Here is a 26,046-nt window from a genome sequence, read left to right on the forward strand (position 1 = left end):
CTTTTGTGAGAAGCCCTGACAGATCTCACACGTGTCCGCCATATGATGAGGGTGAAGACAGTAAATACAGAATACAGTCCATATGCCCGTCTCCTTCATACGCTTTAAGACCGCATGTAGCACACGGACGAAATAACGCCTTTCAAGACATTCTTCGAAAAGAAACAGTCGAAGAAGAAGAAGAACGCACAACCTAATAAAATAGTAGATACTCAAGGTAATCCCACTACTTTGGAAGACGGTTGAAATCTGAGTGAGCCGCGGGGGCGGGGCTATTTATACCTCTACATCCTAGTGGCGCTGCCGTACGCGGCCCAAAATGACGTAGATAGGACACAAAAGTGTCAGAAGTTTTCCTATGGAAAATGTCTATATAATTTACCGAGGATTCCCAGCCTGACGGGGAATATTCTAAGCATGTGAATCCATGAAAGATCCAATGCTGGAGAATAGTGGGACCAACTATTCTCGGCACCTTCACCAAAACCTTCAAGTAAGCTTTCTCGGAAGTGTCCCTGGGCCAACCAGTGGGCTGACCAGCTTACGTAGGACCTTTGCTCTGTCTCCACCGTCGTTTCGAGGAGGCCCTCGAAACTTGGTATACTGCTAGCTCTGTGTCACAGGCACCCTCACAACAAATTTCGTACACTTGGCATTCCCAGGTCTGAAGTGAGACGAGTACGCCAGGACTGGAGTAAACGCGGCTACTGGTGGCCACTGACACCAAGGGCCCCTTATACGCACAAGTGGCCCCTGGGGTCTCTCTCCTTTCCACTGCTAGTGCAAACTAGCGACTCCATCCCGCTCTCTGGAACTGCCTTTGCCTTCAAGTGGAGGTCCTCCCTGAATAGTGGGAACTTGTTCTTCATCGCCTCATCCACCTTCCCGAGCTGCTAGAGACCTCTGAGGAGACCCTATTTTTGCCCATTGGAACAACCGCGTTCGCTTGCATTGCATGTACTATTGAGCATAAGGCTCCCCGCTTCTTAGGGCATGCTTAACCTTTTAAATGCCAAGGACGAGCTATCCCGTCCTTGACATTACGTTAGTAGTGCCAAGGACGAGCTTTTGGCATTCTGTTTTGTGCGATCCTTGCAAAGCAGGGATCGCACACAACTGAAATCCAACCCCCCTGGCTATGTGAGGGGGAGATTCCTCCTCATGGCCTGGGGGTTGGATTTCTTTCAGTTTCACGCTGGCGTGCGTAATGCACGCCGACATGAAACAAAGTAATTTTCACCGTGGCAGCCATTCTGGGCTGCCGCAGGGAAAATGAACGTTGAGTCTCCACCTTTCTCCCCCTTGATCTGCGGCACTATTGTGACGTTCGGATCGAGGGAGGCATCGTTGGAAAGGGAAGACTCTCCCCTTTCCAGCAACACCTTTTTTTGAAGCATTGCTGGGCGCGTATCGGGCGCATAGCGCTCAATCCGCGCCCATCAATGCCACTGGACCACCAGGGATCCATTTGTGACGTGGGGTGGAGAGGGGGCTGCTTACTATGTAAACAGCCGTCTCCCCCCCAGCACCGAAAGCATGGGGGCACATGTATTGAGAACCCATGGGGGCAGATGGTAGATCATCCGCACCCAGGATCTCTCCCACTCGTTGTGCGCCAGTGATGGCCACAAGAAACGCTGTTTTCCACGACAAAAACTTCAGAGGGGCCGAATGCATAGGCTCAAACGGAGGATCCATGAGCCTGATCAGCACCACATTAAGTTCCCACAACGGGGCTAGAGTCTTCACCGGCAGGAACAAACGTAAAAGTCCTTTGATGAACTCCTTAACCAGGCACTGTGACCACAACGACGACCGACCCGGAGTCCTGGTGTAGCGGGAGATAGCTGCCAGATTAACCTTGATGGAAGCATGCGCCAGTCCTGCTTTGGGCAGCAACAGCAACTACGGCAGCACCTACAGGGCCATAATCTGTAGAGGATCGATGATTTGGGCCCACCACCAGATGGCGAACCTCTTCCACTTATGTCCGGAGCATTTCAGTATAGACAAAGCCCAGGCCTTGGCAAGCACATCCTTGCAGTCCGCCAGGATAACGTATCCATCAAACTCTAGTGCTGCAGGAGCCAGGCCTCCAAGTTCAGCAATCGTAGGGCAGGATCGCGCCTCCTTCCCTGGTGAGAAGATGTACGGCCACCGGAAGCTGACAAGTCCAGAAGGTCCAGGTACCATATCTGTCTCAGCCACGCCGGTGCGACAAGGATCATCCTGCACTGGGGCCGTCTGAGTTGATTGGCTAGTGGCAGAAGCAAAGGCAACAGAGGGAACGCATACAGGAACAGGCCGTCCCAGGGGAAGGAGAAAGCATCCCCCATGCTCCCCAGCTGGGGAAAACCTGCTGGCGAACCTCCGGCACTTTGTGTTCGTCACCGCAAATATATCTATGTGGTGATTGCCCCATCTTTGGAACAGAAGAGCCACTTGGTCCTGCCGAAGCTTCCATTTGTGGCAGGAGCGCAGTTCTATGATGTGTTCTTCACTCCTGCCAGAAGAAACGGGATGAGAAACATCTCCTGGGCAACAGCCCAGTTCCACAGGTTCTGCGCCTCGCTGGCGATCTGGTGCCCCCCCCCCTGCTAACGGATGTAGAACATCGTGGTGGTATTGTCCGTGAAGACCCGTATCACCATGCCCTTGAGGGACGGAAGGAAAGACCTGAGGGCCCAAAACACTGCCCGTAGCTCCAGCAGGTTGATATGCAAAGCCTTCTCCTCTGGCGGCCACAGGTCTCTTGCGTGGAGACTTCAGTTGTGGGCTCCCCATCCCTCCAGGGAGGCGTACGTCGTGACACTCTCCTGATGAGGTGGGGTCTGGAAGTCTGCGCCCACCGACAGATGCAGACTCCCCACCATCGTATTGCTCGAGGGAAACTCTCATCGAGAGATCTTGTCCTCGAAGCTTCCCGATACCTGACAACATCATGCCGGGAAGGGACTCTACGGACCTCACCCTTGCGATCTTCAGTGCCAACAGCCGTTGTACCTTGTCCAGGAAACCCGCTATCCTTTCCTCCGACGGAGACGCCAGGCAGGACACCGTGTTGAGTTGAGACCCCAGAAACCGTGTGTCTTGCGATGGCACCAAGCAAGATTTTGCATAGTTCACCGAGAACCCCAGCTCCGTCAGCATCTGGACCGTTTCTGCCGTGTGAGCGACAGCGATCTCCCGCGATTTTGCTCGGTTGAGCCAGTCGTCCAGGTAGGGGTAAACGTGGATCCCTCGTAGACGCAGCCGTGCTGCCACTGGCGCCAGGCACTTGGTGAAAACCCTTGGCGCTGACTTTAATCGGAAGGGGAAGGGGCCTTGAACTGAAAATGGTTCCCTTGAACCACGAAGCGCAGAAACCTGCGGTGTCCCTTGTGAATGGGGAGGTGAAAGGAGGCATCCTCCAAGTTAAGCTACAATAGGAAATCCCCTTCTTCCAGCTGTCCTAGCAGGTGCTGAAGGCGGACCATCCAAAACTTCTGGGTCCCGATGTACTTGTTCAGACGGCAGAGGTCCAGGATGGGCCTCCAACCGCCTGTCTTCTTGACAAGGAAGTACCGAGAGTAAACTCTGCAGCCTCTTTGGAATGGGCTCCATCTCCCCCTTCTTCAGCATGGCCCACACCTTGAGCAGAAGCTGAGGGATGTGGTTTTCCTGCCTGGCTATGGGTGGCATGCGAGGACACTTTCGTTGGAATTCCAGGGTGTGTCCATGGGCCAGAGAGTCCAGCACCCAACAGTCGGTGGAGATGGACTGCCACGCGCTGATGAAGTTCTCCACCCGGTCTTATCTATGGAGTGGCTGAAACGAGGATTCCCTCCTGGCAGGCAAGGAAACTCTCGTCTTGGGGACCGTACCCTGCGAACCCGCGTCCGCGGCCTTCGCTAGGGACACTACTGCGCATTCAATGGAAGGCTTCGCTGGGTGAAGCTGGGCCTGCACGACCTTGGTCGAGCTAGGGGCCTTCACCTTGGGGGGAGGGTCAGGGCCCTGCTCCCCCTTGGCATTCTCTGACTGGTCCACCTGGGCTTCTCCAGAAGCTTACCCGGGTGGTCCAACTTCCTCTTCTTTGCCGAACCAGAGCGTTGGCTCGTGGTCGAAGGTGCCGGAGACGCTGCGCCGGCCCTGGCTGCCGAAGAATCAGTTGGGACAGCGCACCCAGTGCCCACTGACTCGCAGTGCTTGGGCTTATGTTGGGCTCCCATCGCTGGGGAGGGGGGGGAATAGGGGCCCTCAAAGGTATTAGAAGACCGGTCAGATTTCTTCTTGTGGCTGGGGGAGGCATACTGGCGGGACACACCCGTAGCAGGGGCCTTGGCCTGCAGCCACTCGGTGAGGCGCCTGCGCCGGTCCTTCATGGTGCGGGGGACTATCTCCTTGCAGAACGCACAATCATCCTCCATGGGCGTTTGGTCTGAATGCAGGAAGTAGAGACATACGGAATGCCCATCGTCCAAGTAGATGTTCCGTAGGCCGCATCCTGGACAAATCCTGAACAGAGGTGTCAAGTCTTCATCTCCACGCGGGGTAGGCCTTGAAGAAGCTTCTGGAATCCTCCAAGAAGAAACCCGACGAAAAATTGCCCTTGAGGGGCGCTGAAGAATCCGAAAACGGGTCCGCGTTAATCGGACAATGGAGCTTGAGTCTCGATTGACTGGAAAAATAGAGTAGAACACTTAGAAAAATCGCAAAACGCAGTAAAAGCTCGAGAGCCAAGCACGAGGACTCCCAACACTTGAACGTGGGGTAAAAATTAGAAGATGGCTGCCAGAGGAGGGGCTTAGGTAGAGGGCAGTCATTGGCTGGGGGCAGTATGACCCAGAGACCAGTGATTGGTTGTTAGGAGAAAGACAGTTCAGATGTGAAAAAGAAACTGATTTCTTTACCGAGGATTCCCAGCCTGAACACAGGGAATATTCATAAGCATGTGAATCCATGAAAGACGCCATGCTACAGAACCATTTGTTCCGAGCACTTACAAGGAAAAAAAACCATAGGCCTCTTTGTACATCATTTTATTGGCCTTTTCTGAAAAAACCCAAAATGACCTCCTTTTGGGTTATTTTCCCTCACCCCACTACATAAAACTAGGATTCCCTGGCGGCGTTACGACCGCCTACATGTGGGGAAAACAAGGGGCCGAATTTGGCAGATATATCTCATGTAATAAAAAAGTTACAAGGAATTTAATGGCGACATGCCGAAATCACCCAAAAAGGCCTTGGCACTGGGGGGAGGGGGGGTGGGGGGGAAGAGAACGACTTACCCATGCCGGTTAAGGGGTTAACTTTGTGCCAATTTATTTATTTTTTGCATTTATTTCCGTGCACCAAAACCAGAGAAATCAGGGCGCTAGTTACATAAAGTGCATAGAGCAACCAGAGACGATATAGAAAATTCTGACACTGGCACTCGTGTCAGTCAAATTAAAGTATTCAAGATTGACATGTTACTTCACACATCGTTGATGTACATTCAAACAAGATTTTTTGTAAACTTGTAATAGTTATGTTACGGCTGCACACCGATGTTTGTATCTTGGCCGATGGCTCAAATTCTGTAATTCCATTAAGTACAAGCAGCCAAATTATTACTCACCAGGCTGAGGCTCAAAATCTTTTAAGTTTACTTCATAGTCTTCTTCATTGATGTATTGATGCCGTCCCATCATTACAATAGCAAATTTGAACTTTGCAAATAAAGAAAATATGTTAATGAACACAAAGCTATAACTACGTAAACAGATTAGCATGTAGTGCATTAGGAAACTAATACCCTGAACAAGTCCTTGCTTTTTAGTAACCGATACTTGAACACTTCTCTTTTTAACAAAAAGCCTAATTACCTTGGCTAACAAGCAATTAGAGAAGAACAAATTACTTGCCTTTAGTTAATGTTAATTGTGATGGATCTTCCTCTGCAAATTCCTAATCTAGGATATCCTGTTAGCAGCGCAGGTGATCTTCCGAAACGTTTCTGCCACCTGGGGGCACAGAGCGGCTCTAACAAATGCCTCTTTACGCTAGGCAGGACGTCGGGGCCAATATCTATCGATGTGCTGGGCCTTGTGACCTCAGTTCCATCGTTTCACCCTAGCACTTTCAGATTGAGGAACCGTGGTATGAAAGTTGAAATAGCTATTCGCCAAGTGGGGCAGGGAGGGAGAGGAGTAATCTGTGGAAGGAATATCCATCAGAAGGAGAAATTACCTTACCATAACTTTCTATGGATTTTTCTCCTGCAGATTCCTAATCTTAATAGATATCCCTTGTCTAGCTCTGCCGCTCTGAACATTTTTCCCCCCTCAGGGGGCGCAGTGAACCTCTACTCGACCGTCGATAGTCAGCTCCGGAAGGGACGTCAAGCGCAATACATATAGCACGTCACTCTGCCCCATGCCTCAGTTCCTACAAATTTTTCCCAAGCTCAAACGCTGCATAGGGAAATGGAAGGAGGCGAAGCAGCCTTAAATGCAACTATGGAATAGAAACCAACAGATTAAAAACATTCCAATTGGAGAACTTTTTTTTTTTTTAAGTAACTGAGTTGAGCACCACAAAGCCATTGGACTTCATGAAATCAGAAGCAAAGAGCCACCACATTTTCTGATCGGGGACTGCTGGGAGGGGTGATGAGGAATCTGCAGGAGAAGAATCCATAGAAAGAACATTACTGTAAGTTAATTTCTCCTTCAATGGATTGCTTTTCTCCCGCAGATTCCTCATCTTGATGGACTCCCCAAGCATTAAGCTAAAGGAGGAGGTCAGAAAGGATTACACAAGCAGGTTCTGCAGAACTGCTATGCCAAAACATGCATCAGCCCCACATGCAACATCCAACACATAATGCTTTGTAGAAGTATGTAATGAGGACCGTGTGGCAAGCAGAGACTCCCCTGGTGGAATGGACCCGGATACCTGGTGGGACATGGTTAGGTAAGATTGTATGCAGTACCCTGTGGGAGAATGCACCAGCCGTGTCCTCTTGGCAATAGTTAACCCTACCTTTGATACAAGCATGTACTAGACAAGTTGGTAGAGTGACCGAGCAGCCAGGCTTATCTCAAGAGGGGTCAATGTGAGCTGTAGGGTTGCAACATAGGGCTGCTTCAGTGACAAGTATCCAAATGACACTTGCACTCAAGGTTCCTTGATTAAACAATTATTTATTAATTTAACAGTTTGAATAAGCCTTCTTTAGAAGGGAACAAATATGTAACACTTAAATAAATATACTTCAAAATACACACTCAGTTTCAATAAATCAGTAGATACCCTTTTGGGATGGCACACATACACTGTCTACACCCTGAGGTGACTTCAATAACTAGGACACTGTGGACATTGATGTATCACTGGTACAGTTAGAGCAATACTGAGTTTGGTGTCAAAAGGAAAAGGTTAGGGAAGGAAACAATTGTTAACAAGTTTCTCAAACAGTTGCACACTTTTGAAAACCCCAATGCAATGTAGATTAACCCTTTCCCAGCTATAGAAGGAAATGTATGACTTTTTGGATGGATGGTAAAAACACAAAGTCAAAGGTTCGAAGAGTCTTCAGGGAGCCAGGGCAGCCAATGTCAATTGAGCAAAGTCTAGGGGAGCTGAGCCACTTCTTGAAGGTAAGTAAAAAGTCTTGCACAATGTTATAGAGAGTTCTGTAGAAAATGAAATCACGTTTTGGGCCACAAGCTAGGAGGTTTGTCAGGGCAAAGCTGCAAGCAACTCTGCAACAGGCAGCAAATGCAATAATCAAATGAGAGCTAGCTACACAGCAAGAGTTAAGTACCCCTTAGTTCACAGTACCTTCGGTCTGAAGAAATTGGTTCCAGCTGGCTTCTGTTCCTGTTGTAGTATGGCAGATCCTGTTGTTCCTTGGCCTCAGACGTGGGGACCAGAGGGACGATGTCTGGGGACTCCTGCACTACGATTGGAAGGTCAGCGGCAGCAATGGGCAAACTTCAGATCAGCAACACTTTGCGGTTTCAGCTTCTTGCGAATAGCACCACTGCGGTTCTTGGACACCTTGTAGGCTTTCCTTGCTTCTGTGGTCCAGCAATCTTTTGAGGTGGCTCAGGCGTGGTCAGCCCTGCTTCGAGGGAGTTCAGAGAATCTTCCTGGAGCTCAAGGGCTTAAAGACAATGCACTCAATTCTGGGGGGGGGGACTTTGATGCAAGTCTCTCCATTCATTTGCAGCCTTGCTTTCACTCACGCAGCAGGGTGGCTGTCCTCCAAGGACAGCCAGCCGGCCAATCACCTGTGGATGCATTCAAGTAACCAACGAGACGAAGCACCAGGAGTTTCGGGAACCTCCCTCGCTTCCTGCCCTGCCAGACATGCTGGAGCCAGAGGCGGGCTTCACCGGTGAACCCCACCAAAGACAAAACTAACAAAGGGACCAAACTTGGTTTGGCGCGCAGAGTAAATCTCAAGGACCTTCCAGACAAGAAATGGCGAAAAAAAGAAGACCACACCATTTAGACAAAATGGGCACCCAGAGGTGCAGAAACTGCAGCTGCAATTGTAACCCGCAGTAAAAACACACAATGTTAGGAAAAAGTAAACCACTGCCACCAGCCATTAATTGTAGAAATGGTAACAAAAATATTACATGAGAAAGTAGACAAAGGTGATACCAAGTAACCCCTCAAGCACTCTATGGAAGTTAGTGTGTGCTGGGTCTACAAAGTTACAAAAAGGTAAATAAAGTCAATTTCACTTTACTGCTCTTGGAAACAGTTTAATCAAGAGAAGCCATTTAAACCTTTGGGAAACTGAAAGACTTCCCTGTGCCACTGCACTAAAGGTGCTGTGTGTCACAATGTAAAAAGATGATGCCTGTGGAGTTTGTCAGACTCCAAAACCCAAAGAACCAGTGTTCAAATCAAAGAAAAATACCAGAGAGTGGGAAAAGGTCACTCTCTCCAGGATAGAAATGACAAGTCCTAAAGTCCAGCAAAAGAGCTGGGGGTCTAATGTAGAAGTGAATTAGCGCATTTCTGAGAATTCTCCCCAACAGACTTCTTTTCCTGCCGACTGATAGCACTCTGAGATGCATAAAATGATGCAGCGTGAGACGATTTGTTTAGTAATCGCAAGACCTTTGCAGGAAAGAGAATGGGGGATGAACAACTGGTCCGTCTGCCTGAACTCCGCTGTGCGGGAAACAAAACCAGAGGGCTCTTTTAGGATTGAGACTGTGAAAGCGCTCTTCCTCAGAAGGACGAGGAGAAGGGTAGAACACTGGCAAGTCAAGAGACTGCAAAAGGTGAAACTCAGGGACAACCTTCGGAAGGAACCATGGTCCGACCTTAAGAGATACCTTCTCTTTGAAGAAATGCAATAAGGGGGGCTTGCAGCATAAGTTATGCAGCTCGCAAATTCTCCTGGTTGATGTGATGGAAATCAAAAAGGCTGTCTTATGGGACAATAACCTAAATGAACAAGAATACATAGGTTCAAATGGAGCCGCCATAAGAAAAGTGAAAACCAGGTTAAGCTCCCAATCTTGAACAAAGGGAGATGGCGGGAATTTGTTAAGATGGCCCCCTTCTGTAATTGGGAAAGGACAAGTCAGGTAAAAAGGAACCTTGATCAGGGGACCTTTTAAACACAGAAAGGGCAGCCAAATACCCTGTGACTGTTGCAACCTGAAGGCCGGCAGAGGCTAGTGATAGAAGGAACTCCATCACTGTAGTGGTGGGGCAAGAGATGGGGTTAACCTTGCATTCCCTACACCACGCCTCAAATCCTCTCCACCTGCACGCATACAGAGATCTTGTAGACTGACTGTGTGCAGCCAGCATCACCTCAAGTACTTTCTCTGAGAGGTCTCAATCATTATACCTCATCCGCTCAAGTGCCACGCAAGTACGTTGAGGGAATCTGCAGTCGGGTGCACTATCCAACCCTCTGACTGGGTGAGGTGATCCGTCCGCCGAGGCAACCAGCGAGGTGGCCAGGTCCAAGACGGAGTACTACGTCCTCCCCGCCCAATCCAAGGCGATCAAGATCATGGTCGCTTGAAACCTCTTCAACCTCCTGAGAATCCACAGATGACGGGGATCGGAGGGAATGCGTAAAGGAGCGGGAAAGCCCAATCCACCAGAAACACATCCCCCAGTGCACTGTTCGCTGGGAATTCCCTCGAGCAAAACTATTTGCACTTCCCGATGACTACAATGGCCAACAGATCCACTGCTGTGGTACCCCAGAGAGCAAAGACCTCTTCCAGGAATTCCTGTCACATTTCCCACTCGTGAGATACCATGTTCTGCCTGCTCAGAGCATCTGCCCATCTGATCTCTGTCCCCGCCAGATGAACTGCAGAGACCGAGATTTGATTCTCTAGCAACCAGAACCACAGTTGCATAGCTTCGTGTGTAGAGCTAACAGGAATGCACTCCACCTTGCTTGTTAAAGTAGTGCATGGCCACTGGGTTGTCCGTCAGAATCAGGACATGCTTGCCCTTGAGCGAAGGGGCAAATACCTTCTGGGCTAGCCTGATGGCTTGCAACTCCAGCCTGTTGATATGCCACCTAGCTTCCGACGCAGTGCAGAGGTAGCTCACCTGCAAATCCTCAAAGTGAGCGCCACAACCCTTCAAGGATGCATCCGTGACCACTCTAGTCTGGGGCCAAGGAGGCCAGAAGGAATCCTCTGCCATAAGATTCCTGTGCGTGTCACACCAGCCGAGTTGGCAAACTAGCTGGTTGGAAACCCAGAGAGGATCTGAGAGAGCTCCCAGATACTGGGAACACTGGCCTCACAGGAGGCACTGAAGGGATCTCATATGCAGTCTGGCCTCTGGCACCAGGAAAATGCAGGAGGCCACGAGGCCCAAAAGGCAGACAAAGGAAGCCACTGGTAAGGTGGTGTGGTTCCGGAATAACTGGACCATCTGTTGTATGTTGTCGGCTCTCTCCTTGGGAGGGAAGGCCTTCCCCGCCAGTGTCTAGGACTGCCCCGATGAACTGCAGCATTTGGTCCAGTGTCATGTAGGACTTCAAGTTCAGGGAGAAGCCCAGCCTGTGCAGTAGCAGACTAGTGTCTTCTAGACGAGTCAAAACCTGTCCTGTTGACTTCCCCCAGATCAGCCAGTCGACCAGGTATGGGAATACGCAGAATCGGGAACTCCTGAGGTGAGCCCTAACCCTCTGAGCTTGGTGAAGACCCTTGGAGCGGAGGTCAACCCAAAGGGTAGCACTTTGAACTGATGGTGCTTGTCTCCTATGAGGAACATTAATTCCTGTGCTTCTGGTGTATCGGCACATGGAAATAAGCGTACTGAAGCTCTATCGGCACCAGACAGTCCTGTAGTTGGAGAGTGTGGAGAATCTCTCTCAATGTCAACATCCTAAATTTGTCCTTCTCCAGGAACATATTCAAGGCCCTGAAGTCCAGGATGGGACAGAGACCACCGCCCTTCATGGGCACCAGGAAATACCGGGAATACCAACCCGACCCTCTCTGATCAGGAGGTACATCTTCCACTGTGCCCTTCGACAACAGGGCCCTCAGTTCTTCCTGGAACTCTTGTCCCGGTTGGGCTGGGGGAGATGGAGTTCTGTCTGGAGGCCTCTTCAGAAAAGGCAGACAACCCCACTGAATAAACTGCAGGGCCCAGGTGTTGGAGGTTCTTTCCTGACACTGGGGCCAAGGACCTGCCAACCGGCCACAAACTGGTGCATCGTGGAAGGGGAAATCAAAGCAGCGAGGGTGATCATACTGCTGCTTGTTGGCCTCTAGATGCCCCTGTGCCCCTTGAGGGGCGCAAGAAGCACGTCTGTCCTTGCCTGGCTTGCGGGAGCTGCGCCTTCCTGCCATAGGGAACATAACATCTAAAGCCTCTGCCCCTGGAGGCGAAGCTGAAGGCAGGTTTGTTAGGCAGAATTAAATGCAGTACTCTTTGGGAACACCACACACATTTAAGACTACAAGTGACAGTACAATTTCACCTTTTGTGCAAGCCGGTACTACACAGTTAAAGTGGTAGCAGTAGCAGAGCAGCCAGACTTATCTCAAGAGTTAAGTGAGCAGTATCAAATAGTTACACAAAGGACAGCAAGTACTATGATTCAGGCAAACACGGACTCAAGGTTTTCAAGTAAAATAATATTCAACTGAAGAGTGAAATAAATGTATAACATTACACTATTATAAGCAGTCTAAAAATCACCCTGAATACACCACACCACTTCCCTTAAATTCCAGACAAGTTAAGCTCACAAAATGAAGGAGCAAAATGGCACTCCAGCAATTTAAAAGGGAGGGAAAGACAGAAGTTAACAGAAATGAATCTACACCAACAGGTAAGTAACTTGGGGCAAGCGAACAAGAGAGACTACAATGATAAAATCAGATAGAAAAGGCTTAGGACCAAAGTCATTAGGTCAAAAGTCTTTTGCTCAAGATCACACAGTTCAGGGCAGTTTGCGGTAAAGTTTGTGGCACAGATTCCGGACGAGGTTGGTTGGTAGAAAAGTTAGTTCAAAGAGAAGAGAAGGACAAGCCCTCGGATTGGAGAAAGATTTCAAACACTTTCACCGCGGCTGACTGAAACGGACAACCGGATTTGCACAGTACCTTAAAACGGAGAGGGAGCTGTAGCTGAGGACGACGTTCCTGGTGGTTCCTGCAGGCTCACGGTTCTTGAAGCGACTGTCGGACTGATCAGAAGTAGTAAGACTGGAGGGTCCTGCGCCACCCAGGGAAAAGCCAGCAGCGGAGCAAAACAACAAATAAAAGGTGCGCTCTTTAACACCCAAGCAGGGTGCGATCTTCCTGGCTATCCGGCCCACTGTAGCTCTGTATAGCGAATTAGACCAGAGGAGGGGCCCTGGCTTGTAGTTTGGGCGAACCGGTTGGTCCCACCAGCTCAAGGGAAAAAGTTTCCTGGAGGATCTTCTCTGTCATCGGATTTGGAGTTTCGGACCTGCAGCCGGGCTTCCTCGGGCGGTTCAGTCGTTGTAGAGATCCTCTTCTTCCAGTTCCTCATCGGCTCTTTCGTTCCAGTGGCGACTCTGCTCTTCCAGTCCCAGAGACCTGCTTTTTATGCAGTTTTCCCCCGTTCATACAGCCTGGCTGTCAATCACACAGCAGGGCATCTGGCCTGGCAAGGCCAGTCCCCTTAGCCAATCAGACAAGAGTGCGACTTGGGCAACCCATGGCAGGGGTCTGAAGATCCCTCCCTCACATCCTGTCCCTCTAGACGATCGGTTCCTTAAGGAGAGTTTCTGTGCAGAAGTCCGCGAAGAGACAGCGAACAATGGAGTCATCCCCAGTTTGGCGTGCAGAGAACAACACAAGAAAGACTAACAAAAAGAAATGGCGAATAAACCCAGCCGGAACCAAAATAAAATGTATTTGGTCAAGAGGGTTTGTGTTCGAGGCTAATATAATAGCCTGGAACATGTTAGGGTGAATTCTCATTCTATGGCTAATTTCCCTTACCTATAGAGTCCCCCAGCAGCTTTGCTGGATTTGAAGGGTTTGGTTTCTTCTCCTGCTAAGAGTGTGACATTTTCCCCACTCTTAGGCATATTTGCTATGTGTGTTCTAGGCAATTTTTTGTGTTTATTTTCTATGGGGTTTATCTCACCCCCATGGGAACAATCTTTATCCACATGTGTTACACAGCACCCTCCGTGCAGTGACACAGGGCTGTTGTAGCGACCCCCAAACATAGACTCCGTACCCTGGGACTGACTACTGTCTCCCAGGGCATGTAAAGTCCCCATTGACTTTACTAGTCAATCTTTATGAACAAAACCAGTACAACCCATCTTACTATGGAGGTACTGGCAATGGTTAATAGTTTTTCCCTTATGTTCATTTTTGAGAGTCCCTCTCTCAAAAGTTTCTGGCTGGTGGCAGTGGTTACTACCAAAAATATTCGGTTTATTTTTATATTAACTTTACTCCGGTAGGTTTTATTTGCCAGAACTTTTATATAAATTCTTTCTCGTGTCTTTCTCTTAACTCCTAACTCAGGTAGGGGATCCTTTGTCCTTTTGGCGGGCTTCTGCCAAAAAGCCCTCCTTTCGGCGCCACTGAGTCTGGGGTGGGTCCTTTGCGTGGGAGGGGGAGTAGGACCGCTGGACAGGGTTGCCTCAGCAACCCATGTCGCACTCTGCCCTGATAGGCTGGAGGGTCTCCCGCCAGGATGACCACTCCACTGTGTGAGTGACAGCTAGGCTGTATGAATGGGGATCTTTTTGCATAAAAGCAGGGTCCTGAGGACTGGAAGGGCAAGACGTTGCCACTGGAACTAAGAAGCCAAAGGAGAGAAGCCAAAGACATCTGCGACAACTGAACCACCAGCGATGCCCTGCTGCAGCGTCTCACTACTTTTCTCCACACAACGAGAGAAGATCTTCAGCTGCAAGAGCCTTCTACCCTTGAGCTGGTGGGGCCAGCCAGTTTGCCAATCGCCTTCCTGGACCTGCCTTGGTCGAATCGCCAGTACCCTGTACTCGGAGACCGGATAGCCAGGCACCCGTCCACCCGGACCACGATTTAAAGGAGCGTACCTTTTATTCGTTGGGCAGCACTGCGGCTGGTTTCATCCCTGGGCAGTGCAGTAACTCGAACCTTACTCCATGACGAAAGCCTCTCATCCCCTGCTGGATCCCCCGAACTGCAGGAATTGCCAGGAACAACCGCCACCGTAGGAGCCTCTTCTACATTTCAAGATACTTTGTTCCGCCAGGCCTCCCTTTCCGCGTGGTAGTGCTAAAGGTGCTTTAAATCCTTTACCTACATGTTGGATTGGCCGCCCCTATCTTCCAACATTGTCTTTCACCTTTTGCATCCACCTTTTCGAATCGTTTAACAAAGACTACAAGAACATTTTGCTCCTGGGCTCTTTGCCCTTACCACTGACTCTGGTACAGGCCTATTGACTCTGGTTGAATTTGTTAGAACTGCCTTCTCTAGACTGCTTCTCAACTAAAACTGTGTTGGTGTACCCACTTCTTATAATCACCTTCTTCCCACTTTTAAAACTTGTGAAGTGCCATTTTGCTCGGTTTTCATTTAATTATCATACAAACTAAAGTGTTGCCTTGCCTAAACTTGTTCACAAACGTACGGGGAGTGTTGCTAGGGTGTGTAAGGAGACATTCCTGTATAACTGGTGTTTTCGCTCCCTTGTGAGAAATTGATAGTGCCATTTGTGTTTGGTTTTCACTGTACCATTTTGCTCAGTTTTCACTCTTGCTCAAACTTGTCTACAATTTATCTAGGGAGTTGTGTATACTTCTCTTGACTGATTTTAACTGGATTTAATAACTGATTAATGTGCTGAACTAGAAGTGTGTAATAAGGGATACATTACTCACCGTAATCATATTTCTGATGCTTGTATCTGCTTAGATTCACATGCTGTGCATAGGCCGACATCTAGTGGAAGCTGCGTAGTGTTACAGTTTGTTTTTCGAAATTTGAAAATGGGCGTCGACACAGGGCGTGCCAGTAATACTATCCCTAGTGTGACGTCCACTGTACCCATGATCCCTCACGCATGTAGGACCCTCAGATTGTATTTTTTCTGACATGAGGTAGCATGAGGAGTAGCGCGAGTACAGATTATCCAAGCAGATAAATAGATAAGACAACAAGCATCCATGCGCCGCCTTCTCTCAGAGGGGAGGCAGGGCGGGCGCATGTGAATCTAAGCAGATACAAGCATCAGAAATACGATTACGGTGAGTAAAGTATCCCTTCTGAGGCTTGTGGAATCTGCTTAGATCACATGTTGTGCATAGATTAGCGAGCAGTGTTAGAAGGAGGTGGGATGTGAGAAAGGTCATGAGAGAACAGGTGTCTTAGAACCGCTTGTCCCACTTGAGTATCTGTCTTGGAATGAGTGTCAAAGCAGTAGTGCGGAGTAAAAGTGTGAATAGAGCTCCTTGTAGCTGCTTTGCAAATGGTGTCAAGGGGTACAATTGCAACGAAAGCCAGAGTGGCTCCAACCTTTGACACTGCAGATAATGCAGCCGGCTCATAGCAGAGAGCACTGTCATTAAGAGGCAAGCCTGGCTAAGACAATCTGGGTTTAAGTTCATTTCTAAATTCCACGTTAACCAGTCCATTGAGCTTCCGGCCTTCTTCCAAGAACACAAAAGCTCTGCTGAGGTGAAACTACAGACGCTAGATGTGCGAAGAGCTGTCCTCTACTATGCAGACAAGACTAGGCCGCCAAGAAAAACAGACCAACTGTTTGTCTCCGTAGCTACAGGCAGAGAAGGCGATCGCATCTCTAAAGGTGCCATCTCCAAATGGATAGTCAATTGTATACTGTCCACTCTACAAGAGGCATTCGGGGGACGTCTCTCTCTCTCTCTCTCTCGAGTGTGCACGTCGGGACTCGGAAGCAGACGCCGAACGGGCTGCTGGAGCAGACTTCTGGTGTGCGGGCTGGGGGTGGAGGTCCGAATCATCTAAAACGACCGTACCTCCGTGAGTTGGGGAAGCGAGGCACTTTTGGCAACTGGACAGTTGCCTTGTGTCGTGAGGCGATCTCGACATGGAACGCCCAGAGGACACCGATTCTGTGGACCGCTCTCTACGCGCCTCCTTTTTCCGAGAACTCGACACGTGTGTCGAGTCTCGGTTGGGATCAGTGTGTTTAGGTGTAGTAGTGATGTTAGCGCTCATGTCGCTGGGTGTACTCCCCATGACTGCCCTGCCGGACAATCCTCCGGGGTCAGGGACTAGCGCTTGGGTGTTTTTCAACGCCCCTGTGCCCTCGCCGTCTGAAAAGGCGGCGTCACTGCCGTCACTGAAGGCACCCACCGCTTCCATGGCCTCGAGATGCCTGGTGTGGTGGGCCCAATGCTCAGTGGAGCGGTCCTTGAGCATTTCTGCTTTAAAAAGCTTACACGCTTTGCAGTTTGCCTCGGGGTGGTCCCTCGGCAAACAAAGATTACAGGTGGCGTGTTTGTCAACCCAAAGGTACTTGCGGTTGCACTTGGGGCAAAATTTAAATGGAGTACTCTCCATATGCACCTTGTGGCAGCAGGCTTGTGTGTGTAGGAAATTATAAGAGTGTAGAGTATGTTACCAGCCTCCACTCAACCTACTTGTAGGGCCAATGCCAGAGGCCTTCCGAGGCCCAAAGTCTGTCGAGCATCTCTCGACGGTTGTCTGTTCTTCGGACCGGCGTCGATCTTCGATGCCTTCAACGTGGGAGTGGAAGAACGGGCAAATTAATATCGATTTTTATCAAAATGGCTGAAAGCCAGGGATCTCCGCACAATGCTTCTGACAAGTATGGCAGAAAAAAAACAATCCGAGGGTCCTACACGCGTGAGGGATCATGGGTACACTGGACGTCACACTAGGGATAGTATTACTGGCACGCCCTGTGTCGACGCCCATTTGAGTTTCGAAAAACAAACTCCAATACTCTGCAGCTTCCACTAGATGTCGGCCCATGCACTGCATGTGATCTAAGCAGATTCCACAAACCTCAGAAATATATATATATTCTTTTTTAATACAAAGCTTTGGTCAGTGTTTCCTTGTACCCTAGTATTGTAGTCCTATTGTTGAAACCCTGAATACTGCTCATCTCTCTCTTGAGATAAGTCTGACTGCTTAGCCACAGCTACCAACTAAATCTTTGTGGTACAGACGGATACCAAAGGGGATTTATTGCTCATACCTGTAGTCTTAATCTTCTGTAGTGCACCCTAAGGGAACTGCACAGGATTCTGCCTAACAGCCGGGAGGGGCTTGTGCTGGCCCTCATACGCTTCTTCGATGGCAGAGACCATCCAGCGGGATATGGAAGCCTTAGAGGCCTGATAGCCTGGCCTCAAGCAGCTGAAAGTGACAAACCGGGCGTCCGACGTTGCGGAAGCTCTTGGTCCTGCCCAAGTAGAATATTTTAGGGCACGCCTGACAGCCAGGCAGTGCAGAACTCCTTGGGATCGGGAACGAACGCCGGAAGGACTATTTCCTTGTTCAAGTGAAATGCAGATAGAACCTTGGGCCGAAATGCCGGGTGCGTCCGCATGACTACCATGTCCCTGTGAAAGGTGGTATATGGTTCAGAGGTGACCAGTGTTAGGCAGAATCCTGTGCAGTGCCCTTAGGGACCACTAAACACAATTAAGACTACAAGTGGTAATACAAGTTCACCTTTGGTACAAGCCTGTACTACTATGTTAAAGTGGTAGCAGTAGCGGAGCAGCCAGGCTCATCTCAAGAGTATATGAGCAGTAGCAGAGATTACACAAATGACCACAATTACTGTGACTCAAGCAAACACTGACTCAAGGTTTCAGGTACAAAATATAAGTACATTTATTTTTAAACCATCCGTTATAAAACACTTCACTTCTATAGATTGGAAGCCACACGTAAAATACACCACACAACCAATTCCACTTGTGCCAGTAAATTCAAGTTAAGTACATTAGGATTTGACAGACCGGTGTTGCGATACTAACACGTACCCGCGGATACAAATGCTCACGAAGTTAAAACGCACTTTGTACTTGAGAATTTAAAACAAGGGAAAAGTGAATAAAAGTCAAATACAATACTTTTTCAAGGCAAAGAGACTCGAGGACAAGTTCAAAGATACAAATGAAAGTCAATAGGCCTGCGCCAGTGTCAATGGAGCAGATGCTCAGTTGCCGAGGATAACACGTTGAACAATTAGAGATTCGAGATGCCAAGCATTCGTAAAAATTGTCAAATGGAAGGAAAAGTTATAAGGAGGGAGGGAAGAAAGAACAAATCTTCGTGGAGGAAAAGGGTTCACCCCCCGATTCCGGGTGGTCAGACGCAGAGAAAGACCAAGTGTGCACAGTACCTTATTCCTTTGGAGAAAAGCTGGTGCCACAGCAGTTGTTCCTGGTAGTTCCGTCAGATTCACAGTTCCTGCGCCTTCAGTCGTGGGGACAAGGACAATGTCTGTAGCAATCTGCACTACCCAGGGATGAGGCCAGCAGCAGCGAAAAAGAAAACGATGAATAAAAGGTGCGCTCCTTTAAATCAGGAGAGGGCTCTTCTGATGGCTATCCGGACCACTACAGCACAGCAACGATTTAGACCCAGGAGAGGATTCGCTGACTGAAGAAAAGACAAGCTGGTTGATCCCACCAGGCTCAAGGGAAGACTACTCTGGACTGGATCTTCTCTTAGTCGTTGAAGGGGTAGATAGCTCAGGGCTTGCCAGGTCTCAGGGCTGCAGCAGCCGTCTTCTTCTCTGCTTCTCTTTGGTTCCTTGTAGTACCAGAGGCGACTCTGCCTTCTAGCTCAAGAGTCCTGCCTTTTATGCCAAAATCCCCCATTCACACAGCCTGGCTGTCAATCACTCAGCAGGGGGGGGTTGTCCAGCCCGGACAACCACCTCAGCCAATCAATACAAAGTGCGACTTGGGTCTCCAAGGAGACCCTGTGCAGGGGGTGACTACACCCCTCCATCACATTCAGCCCACCTAAACATCCAGACGCCAAAGGAGGGCTTCTGGTCAGAAGCCCGCCAAAGGTCGGCAAACAAAAAAGGCAAACCTGGTTTGCCGTGCAAAGAAAGACCCAAGAAGGAGGTTAACAAAAAGAAATGGTGATTAAACCCAACCGGAGCCGAAATAAAAATTTGGGCTAGCAGGTTTAAAGTTCGAGGCTACTAAAATAGCCTAAAACAATACCACGTTATGTAATATAATCGCGGTAGGAAAATTAGGGTAGATACCACTGCCACCAGCCAAGTCTTAATGTTAAGGGAGCGAAACAATGCTCCAAGAGGTACAGATAAAAAGGGCTAAGAATTAACCCTTTCCAATACGCCATATAAGATGGGGTGTACTGGATCTGTGGTTAAATGACTATGTAAAGTTAATGGCAACTTTACCCTTTTCTGGGGGACAGTAGTCAGCCCCAGAAATGGAGTCGGTGGGAAGTCGAAACGATAACTCTGTCACTGCACTGAAGGTGCTGTGTAACACAAAAGTGTGGGGCTACTGAAGTTGTGTACTCCAGAGTCCACAATCACAAAAACAGATGAAATGCACATGGCAAAACACAGGTAAGAGTGGGGGAAAAGCTCAAACTCTTACCAAGTGGAAAAAAACTCCAGAAATCCAGCAAAGCTGCTGAGGGACTCACTAGGTAAGGGAAATTAGCCATAGAATGAGAATTCTCCCTAACAACCAGCGCCTGAATCTCGCTGACTCTGCGAGCCGAGGTAAGACAGACAAGTAAGGCCGTCTTGATGGTGACCAGCCTAATGCACACGGACGCCATTGGCTCGAATGGCTTGTGCGCAAGGGCGCCCAAGACTATATTAAGGTCCCACACGGGTAGAGCCTAGCGAGACCAGTCAGGTGTTTAGACGATAGGGTTGGAGGAGGAAAAAGATGCCTTCCTCTGAGTTTCTGTAAGCCCCAATGGCTGAGTCATGTACGGCAGGTGTCGACCGGTACGCCCAAATGATCGAGGTGCACCGAAAAAGGAGAGCACGTCGTCCAAATTGCAGGCCAAGCGGTCAATTCCCTTGGAGTCTGCCGAGTGGCAGAACCTGGTCCATTTGCTCGTGTACTGGGCCCTGGTGGCTTTGCTCCTGGCACCCTGTAAGATTTCCAGATTGGCCTGTGAGAGGCTAAGGTGCTGAAGCGTTACCTGCTCAGGCACCACGCTGTGAGGGCTTGTTTCCCTGGCACGGGGTTGATGATCCTGCCACACTGCTGTGCCAGATGATGTGCTGGGCCCGTCGGGAGGTGTATCGGAGGCACTTCCCAGAGGCTGAGGAGCTCCGAAAACCATGTTCTGGCCGGCCACCATGGAGCAATCCGAATGATGCGGAGTCGGTGCGACTCCTTGATCTTGCAAATTACCCTGTGGATCAGGGGAGTGGGCGGAAAGGCGTAGGCCTTCATGCCGGACCACTGGAGTTAATGCGTCGACCAGAGAGCCGGGGCCCTGACCCTGACAGGATGCGAACTGGGGGTACTTGTCGTGGCAGGTGGCAAAGAGATCCACTTGGGGTGACCCCACTTGTTGAAAATCTCCTGAATAACGAGGTTGTTTAGCTGCCACTCATAATTGTCCACTCCGAGCATGCTGAGCCTATCTGCCTCCAGGTTGGATTCCCCGGGAGGTGGACTGCCGAGAGGAAATGTTCGTTTTCCAAGGCCCATTCCCACATGCTCATCAGCAGTCTGCACAGTGGAGGGGATCTTGTGCCTCCCTGCTTGACGACCTAGTACATGCTGGTCGAGTTGTCCATCTGGATGAGGACCACCTTGCCCTTGAGAAGTGGTAGGAACGCTCTGAGCGCTAGCCAGATGGCGTTCAGCTCCAATCAATTGATGTAGTATTCCTGCTCCTGTCGAGTCCAGGTGCCGTGGACCGAGACATCATCCAGGGTGGCTCCCCAGCCCTCGAGCGAGGAGTCTGTGGTGAGGGTGGCCTGCAGAGAAGGCGGCCGGAAGGGCTTGCCTCTCCGTAGGTTGTAGTCCCTGGACCACCAAGTTAGGTCCGGGTGGAGAGATGGAGGAACGTGGATCATTTTGGATTGAAAGCCCTGCTCCCGACTCCATGAGGCCGCAAAGTGCAGCTGAATCCTTCTCATCCTTAGTCTTGTGCGCGGGACGGCTAGCAGAACCGCTGCTAGTAGACCCAGGAGAGGTTCATACCATCAAGCCGAGGTCACTTCTCTGCTGAGGAAGTGGACGGTGGCACTCTTGATGACCGAGATCTTGTCTTCAGACGGGAAGACCTTCTCAGAGAACCTGTCCCAAATGAGTCCCTGCAACATCAGAGTCTGCGTAGGGAACAGCTGTGATTTGAGGTTGAGCGAGAAGCCGAGGTCGTGCAATGTGTGGAGCAGGGCATGGGAGGAGTGGTGAACCGCCTCCGTAGATGTAGCAGAAAAGAAAAAAGACGAAGAAGTATCCGCACGCGGAATTACATGGCCGAAGACAAACCCAGGAGCGCTGGTGAATTCGGCCCATTCCTGTCAACGCGGAAAAGGGGACTGAGGTGTGGCGCTGGAGGGCTGAGTCAGGGCAGCGCATGCTCCCTGGGCCGCGCCGCCATGCGCCTCTAAATTTAAAGGGGAAGAAGGTTTTTCTGGTGAAAAAGGTTCCGTTTCCCTTCCCTTGGAAGGGACGCTCATGCAGTATGGAGGAAAGGGGATGGGACGCAAGAGTAAAAGCTGGCAAACAAAGTTGACAAATTAATCTCTGATACGACCTTCAGAAGAAAGCAGGGCTGAGCAAAATTTCTGCACACAAAGAAGAAATGCAAAATTTGCACTGGAATCGGCTTCCGCCCCTTCTGCGAAATCAGCATTACTGTTCCGCCTCCACTGAAAATTCGCCCAGTGTGGCGTTTCAGTTCTCATGTTGGTTTCATGTAGCGTGCTGAGAAACCTTGCATGGGTCTTTTTTTCCGGTCCCTGGTAGATTCATAAAGACAGGAGAAACTTTGCACCGCCCTATTTTCGATCTGTACTGTTTTCATGTTGCGGCACGAGAGAAACTTTGCACAGTTTTTCAACTGTGCTAGGTTCGAGCAGCAGTTCAAGAAACTTTGTGCCACTCTTATCGATTTGTGCTATGTTGGCCCAGTATCAAGACAGTTTTCTGTTCGATTTGTGCTAACTTCGCGCAGCGGAACGAGAAACTTTGCTCCAGGTTTTGCGAACCGGCAGATTGGGGTGAAATGGATGAAAATCTTACAGATTTTGCTTCCGTGGCTGGCAGAACAGAATGTAACAATTTCGCCCAGCCCTAAAATAAAACAATTAGTGGACCTCGACTTGGCCATCGATCTCCGTCTTGCTCTGTGCTCGATTGTCGGCTCCGGAAGTGATGTCGGGCATCTTGCATATACACACCACATCACTACGCCCTGTACCTCAGTTCCCTCCTTTTGTCCCCTGACCTATGCAAAAGAAAAACAAGTAGAGGCTAAACAGCCAATAAGAGGTCATCAACAAACATCCGAATGGGATGACAAAGTATGTGGAAAGATGTTCACAGTAGCCATAATAAAAAATAAACGTGTGGGAAAATTGAGAGAATATGCGACTCGGCAGATAGAAAACGGCCACTCCAGAACAATCACCCGATGTCTACTCACTAAGATCGATACGCACCATCTTTCTGCGTGCATCAAGGAAGTGCTCGAGAAGTGCTGTTGACGGCCGTGCTGCTGCTGACAGGGTCGTTTGTGAGATTGAAAATTGGATCCACCCCTTCTTCACTGTAAGCAGCTACTTAAGAGTTGGCAGTGCGCAGATATGCACGCATCAAAGAAGTGCTCGACAAGTGCTGTTGGCAGTTTGCTGGGTTAGGGCGTGAGAGCGGGCAACTTTTGTCTGTACTGTGGAAATAGGTGCTACACAGTATGTAGCTAGTGTGCATCTATACCCTAGTTATACCTTATTCTGATACGTGACCAAGGGTTGAACGATCACTAACATTTAACTTTAGTAAAGCGTGCCTAGCACGTGGGTATCTGGGTGCTGGAGAGCAGGTAATGCAATTTACAAGTGTTACCACAGGCAACAATTGCGGACATAGGCTTTAGCAAAGAGCCAAATTGAACATATTTACAGTCAATAGATATTTACAGATACAGTGAGCCAATAGATATTAGCAGATATCAAGATCATGAGTATTTACAGGTACAGTATTCCCAAACATTTACAGATACAGTAATCTTGCTTATTTACAGATGCAGTATTATTGTTGTAGTGTTAATACTAAGGAGATAGCTGCAGGGTTTGGCGTATGCTCTCGCTGAAGAGGACTACAGGTTGGATGTGAGGAGCCAAGTCTGAGGTTTTCTACGGATTGAGGCGTGGGAGGGGTCAGCTCTAAAGGTTAGTGGTAGGGCATTCCAACCTTTGGCTGCCACAACTGGGAAGCTGTGTCCCCCGTCCCTGGTTCTTTTGAATTTAGGAACCGTAAGAAGAAAGGCTGAGACGGAGCGTGTAAGCTTGGTAAGTTTGGGTTGGAATGAGCAGGTTTGTGAGATATTTAGGAGTTATATTAGTGAGGCATTTGTGGGTGATTGCCATTGTTTTGAATGTGATTCCGAACAGGTAGCCAACACACTTTACATCTGATTTCAGAGATAGGCTCTCTTCTGGTTATGTTTACGGCCGCCTGTAAGGCCGCTGTTTTGAGAGAACTGATGTTTGTTGATACTACTAGTCTCTGTGCCTGCCAGGAGAATATTACAGCAGTCGAGTTTCGACAGAATGAGGGCTCTTGCTAAGGTGCGGCAGCTGTCGGTTGATAAGTAAGGTCTGCAAGAGTTAATGAGCTTGGCAGTGTAGATTCAGAGGAGTTAGATCCTAAGAAGCTGGCCATTGCAGCAGATGTGTGGGTGTCACAGAGTGTCCCATAAGGAAAACTCATCCTGGTAAGCAGGAGGAGGGGGGAAAAGCCCAAAGAAATTGAGGGTGGGGGGGGGGGGGGGATCTGATAAAACCTCCTCCCAGAATGGCCACAAAAAGAAAGATAAGGGTAAGTCACAAGAGAACACACAGTAGTGGAGGTTATCCTCCAAAACAGAACTCTGGTGTCATGATCTCTGCTTCCAAAAGGTCAGGGTTTTCCCAACTCCCTTGGAAGCAGATCCATAACCCAGGTTCCGAGGGCCAACCAGTCCCAATTGGGACCTTTTGGACCCAGTCCTGGCGCCAGTGGCACCAGGCTCATAAATATGCCCAGTCCCAGCGCTGGAAGCGCCGGGCTCATAATGCTTGGGTGGACTTACCTGCAGCAGACCATGCTGCTTACTTGCCTGCCAGTTGAGCCTCTGATCCTCTTCTGTTTGGAACTACTTTTCCTGTTGGGTGGGGCAGGAGCCACTCCCTAGGTTCAGAACACTGGAACTCTTCTGGAAAGCAGGAACTCTTTTCTTCCCTAGGCGTGGCTGTGGAAGGAGACACCCAAGCACTACAGGAGGCTATTTAAACCACACCCAATGGATGAATCTTGCTTTGCGTTATTCTGCATCCTCTGCAGCAGAACGCTCATCGTGTCTTCTGCATCTGATCCTGGGCCTAAGGAAAAAGGCTTACCATCCTGAATCCAGTCTTCAGCAACACCTATAAAGACAAGAAAGAACAGGTTAGCATTACGGTCTTCAGTGACAGCGCTTCACTTACCTGGTCCATCGGCTGTCATCAACGCCTCGCGCTGCATTCCGGCATCTGAAAGACAAAGGCTTACCTACTCTTCGCACGCTCCGGAGGCCTTCGGCGCTGCATCCCGCATCTGAAAGACAAAACAAGGTGCGTTTAAAGACATTGGGGAACTTTAATACTCACGTGCCATTACTCCTTTCCACATCTAACCCAGTGGGTATTTCGGCACCCTGCAGCCGCTCCGAACTTGTACCTGCAAAATAAAAAGACAGTTAGAGTGCATCGTGAAGCAGGCAGCAAGCGCTTACTTACGTGCTTCCAGGCGCTTCTATTCATCACACGGGCTCCATCTTCAACTCACTTCAGCCCGTCATCCGCCATCGCCGGAACCCTGCAAAACAAGAGACATCATTACTAAAGACTTTTAAAGACATTAGAATTACTCAAAACTTACCGTTCGTGCAGTAAACGACGGACAGCAGTCCTCTGAAGTCAAGAGGCCTGCTCCCCTTATCCAGTGAAGAAACTGGTTACAGCACCCTGCCCCGAGGCAGATGGAGAGCACGGCGTTCACTTACCGAAGGTGAGAGCGTTGACCTTTGGGGTTCTACAGGAGAAGAGAAAGGGAAGAAGAGAGAGACATTCAATAACCCAGTTCATTAATCCCATATTTTCTATCTGCAGACATCTTACCCTTCGAGTCAGATATACAGTGCACAGAGGTCCAGCCCAAAGAGCCAGCCGTGTGTTACACATCACCTTTGAAGATACGGTATACGCCCAGTCAAGACCGGCGCCTCTACGGGAATCAGGTGAGCGTTACATCTGGTAACAATAAGCCTCCCTATGTCCACAGACCCAGTGGATTGTGTGTGGCTTGTGGAACAAGTGACCATGTGAAGGGGGACCCCAGATGTAA

General features: G+C 49.4%; 1 protein-coding gene across 4 annotated transcripts in view; it reads right to left on the reverse strand.

The window, feature by feature from the left end:
• The window catches only part of USP7 (ubiquitin specific peptidase 7), a 2,259,762-nt gene that overhangs the window by 68,187 nt on the left and 2,165,529 nt on the right, over nucleotides 1-26,046 (reverse strand). For all 4 annotated transcript variants that reach the window (XM_069647850.1, XM_069647849.1, XM_069647847.1 and 1 more), the window contains exon 30: nucleotides 5,605-5,695. In XM_069647850.1, the coding sequence (XP_069503951.1) occupies nucleotides 5,605-5,695 (91 nt within the window). The remainder of the gene's footprint in view (nucleotides 1-5,604; nucleotides 5,696-26,046) is intronic.

The sequence above is a fragment of the Ambystoma mexicanum genome, chromosome 2q (assembly GCF_040938575.1).
Source record: "Ambystoma mexicanum isolate Mex_15411 chromosome 2q, UKY_AmexF1_1, whole genome shotgun sequence".
NCBI lineage: Eukaryota > Metazoa > Chordata > Amphibia > Caudata > Ambystomatidae > Ambystoma > Ambystoma mexicanum.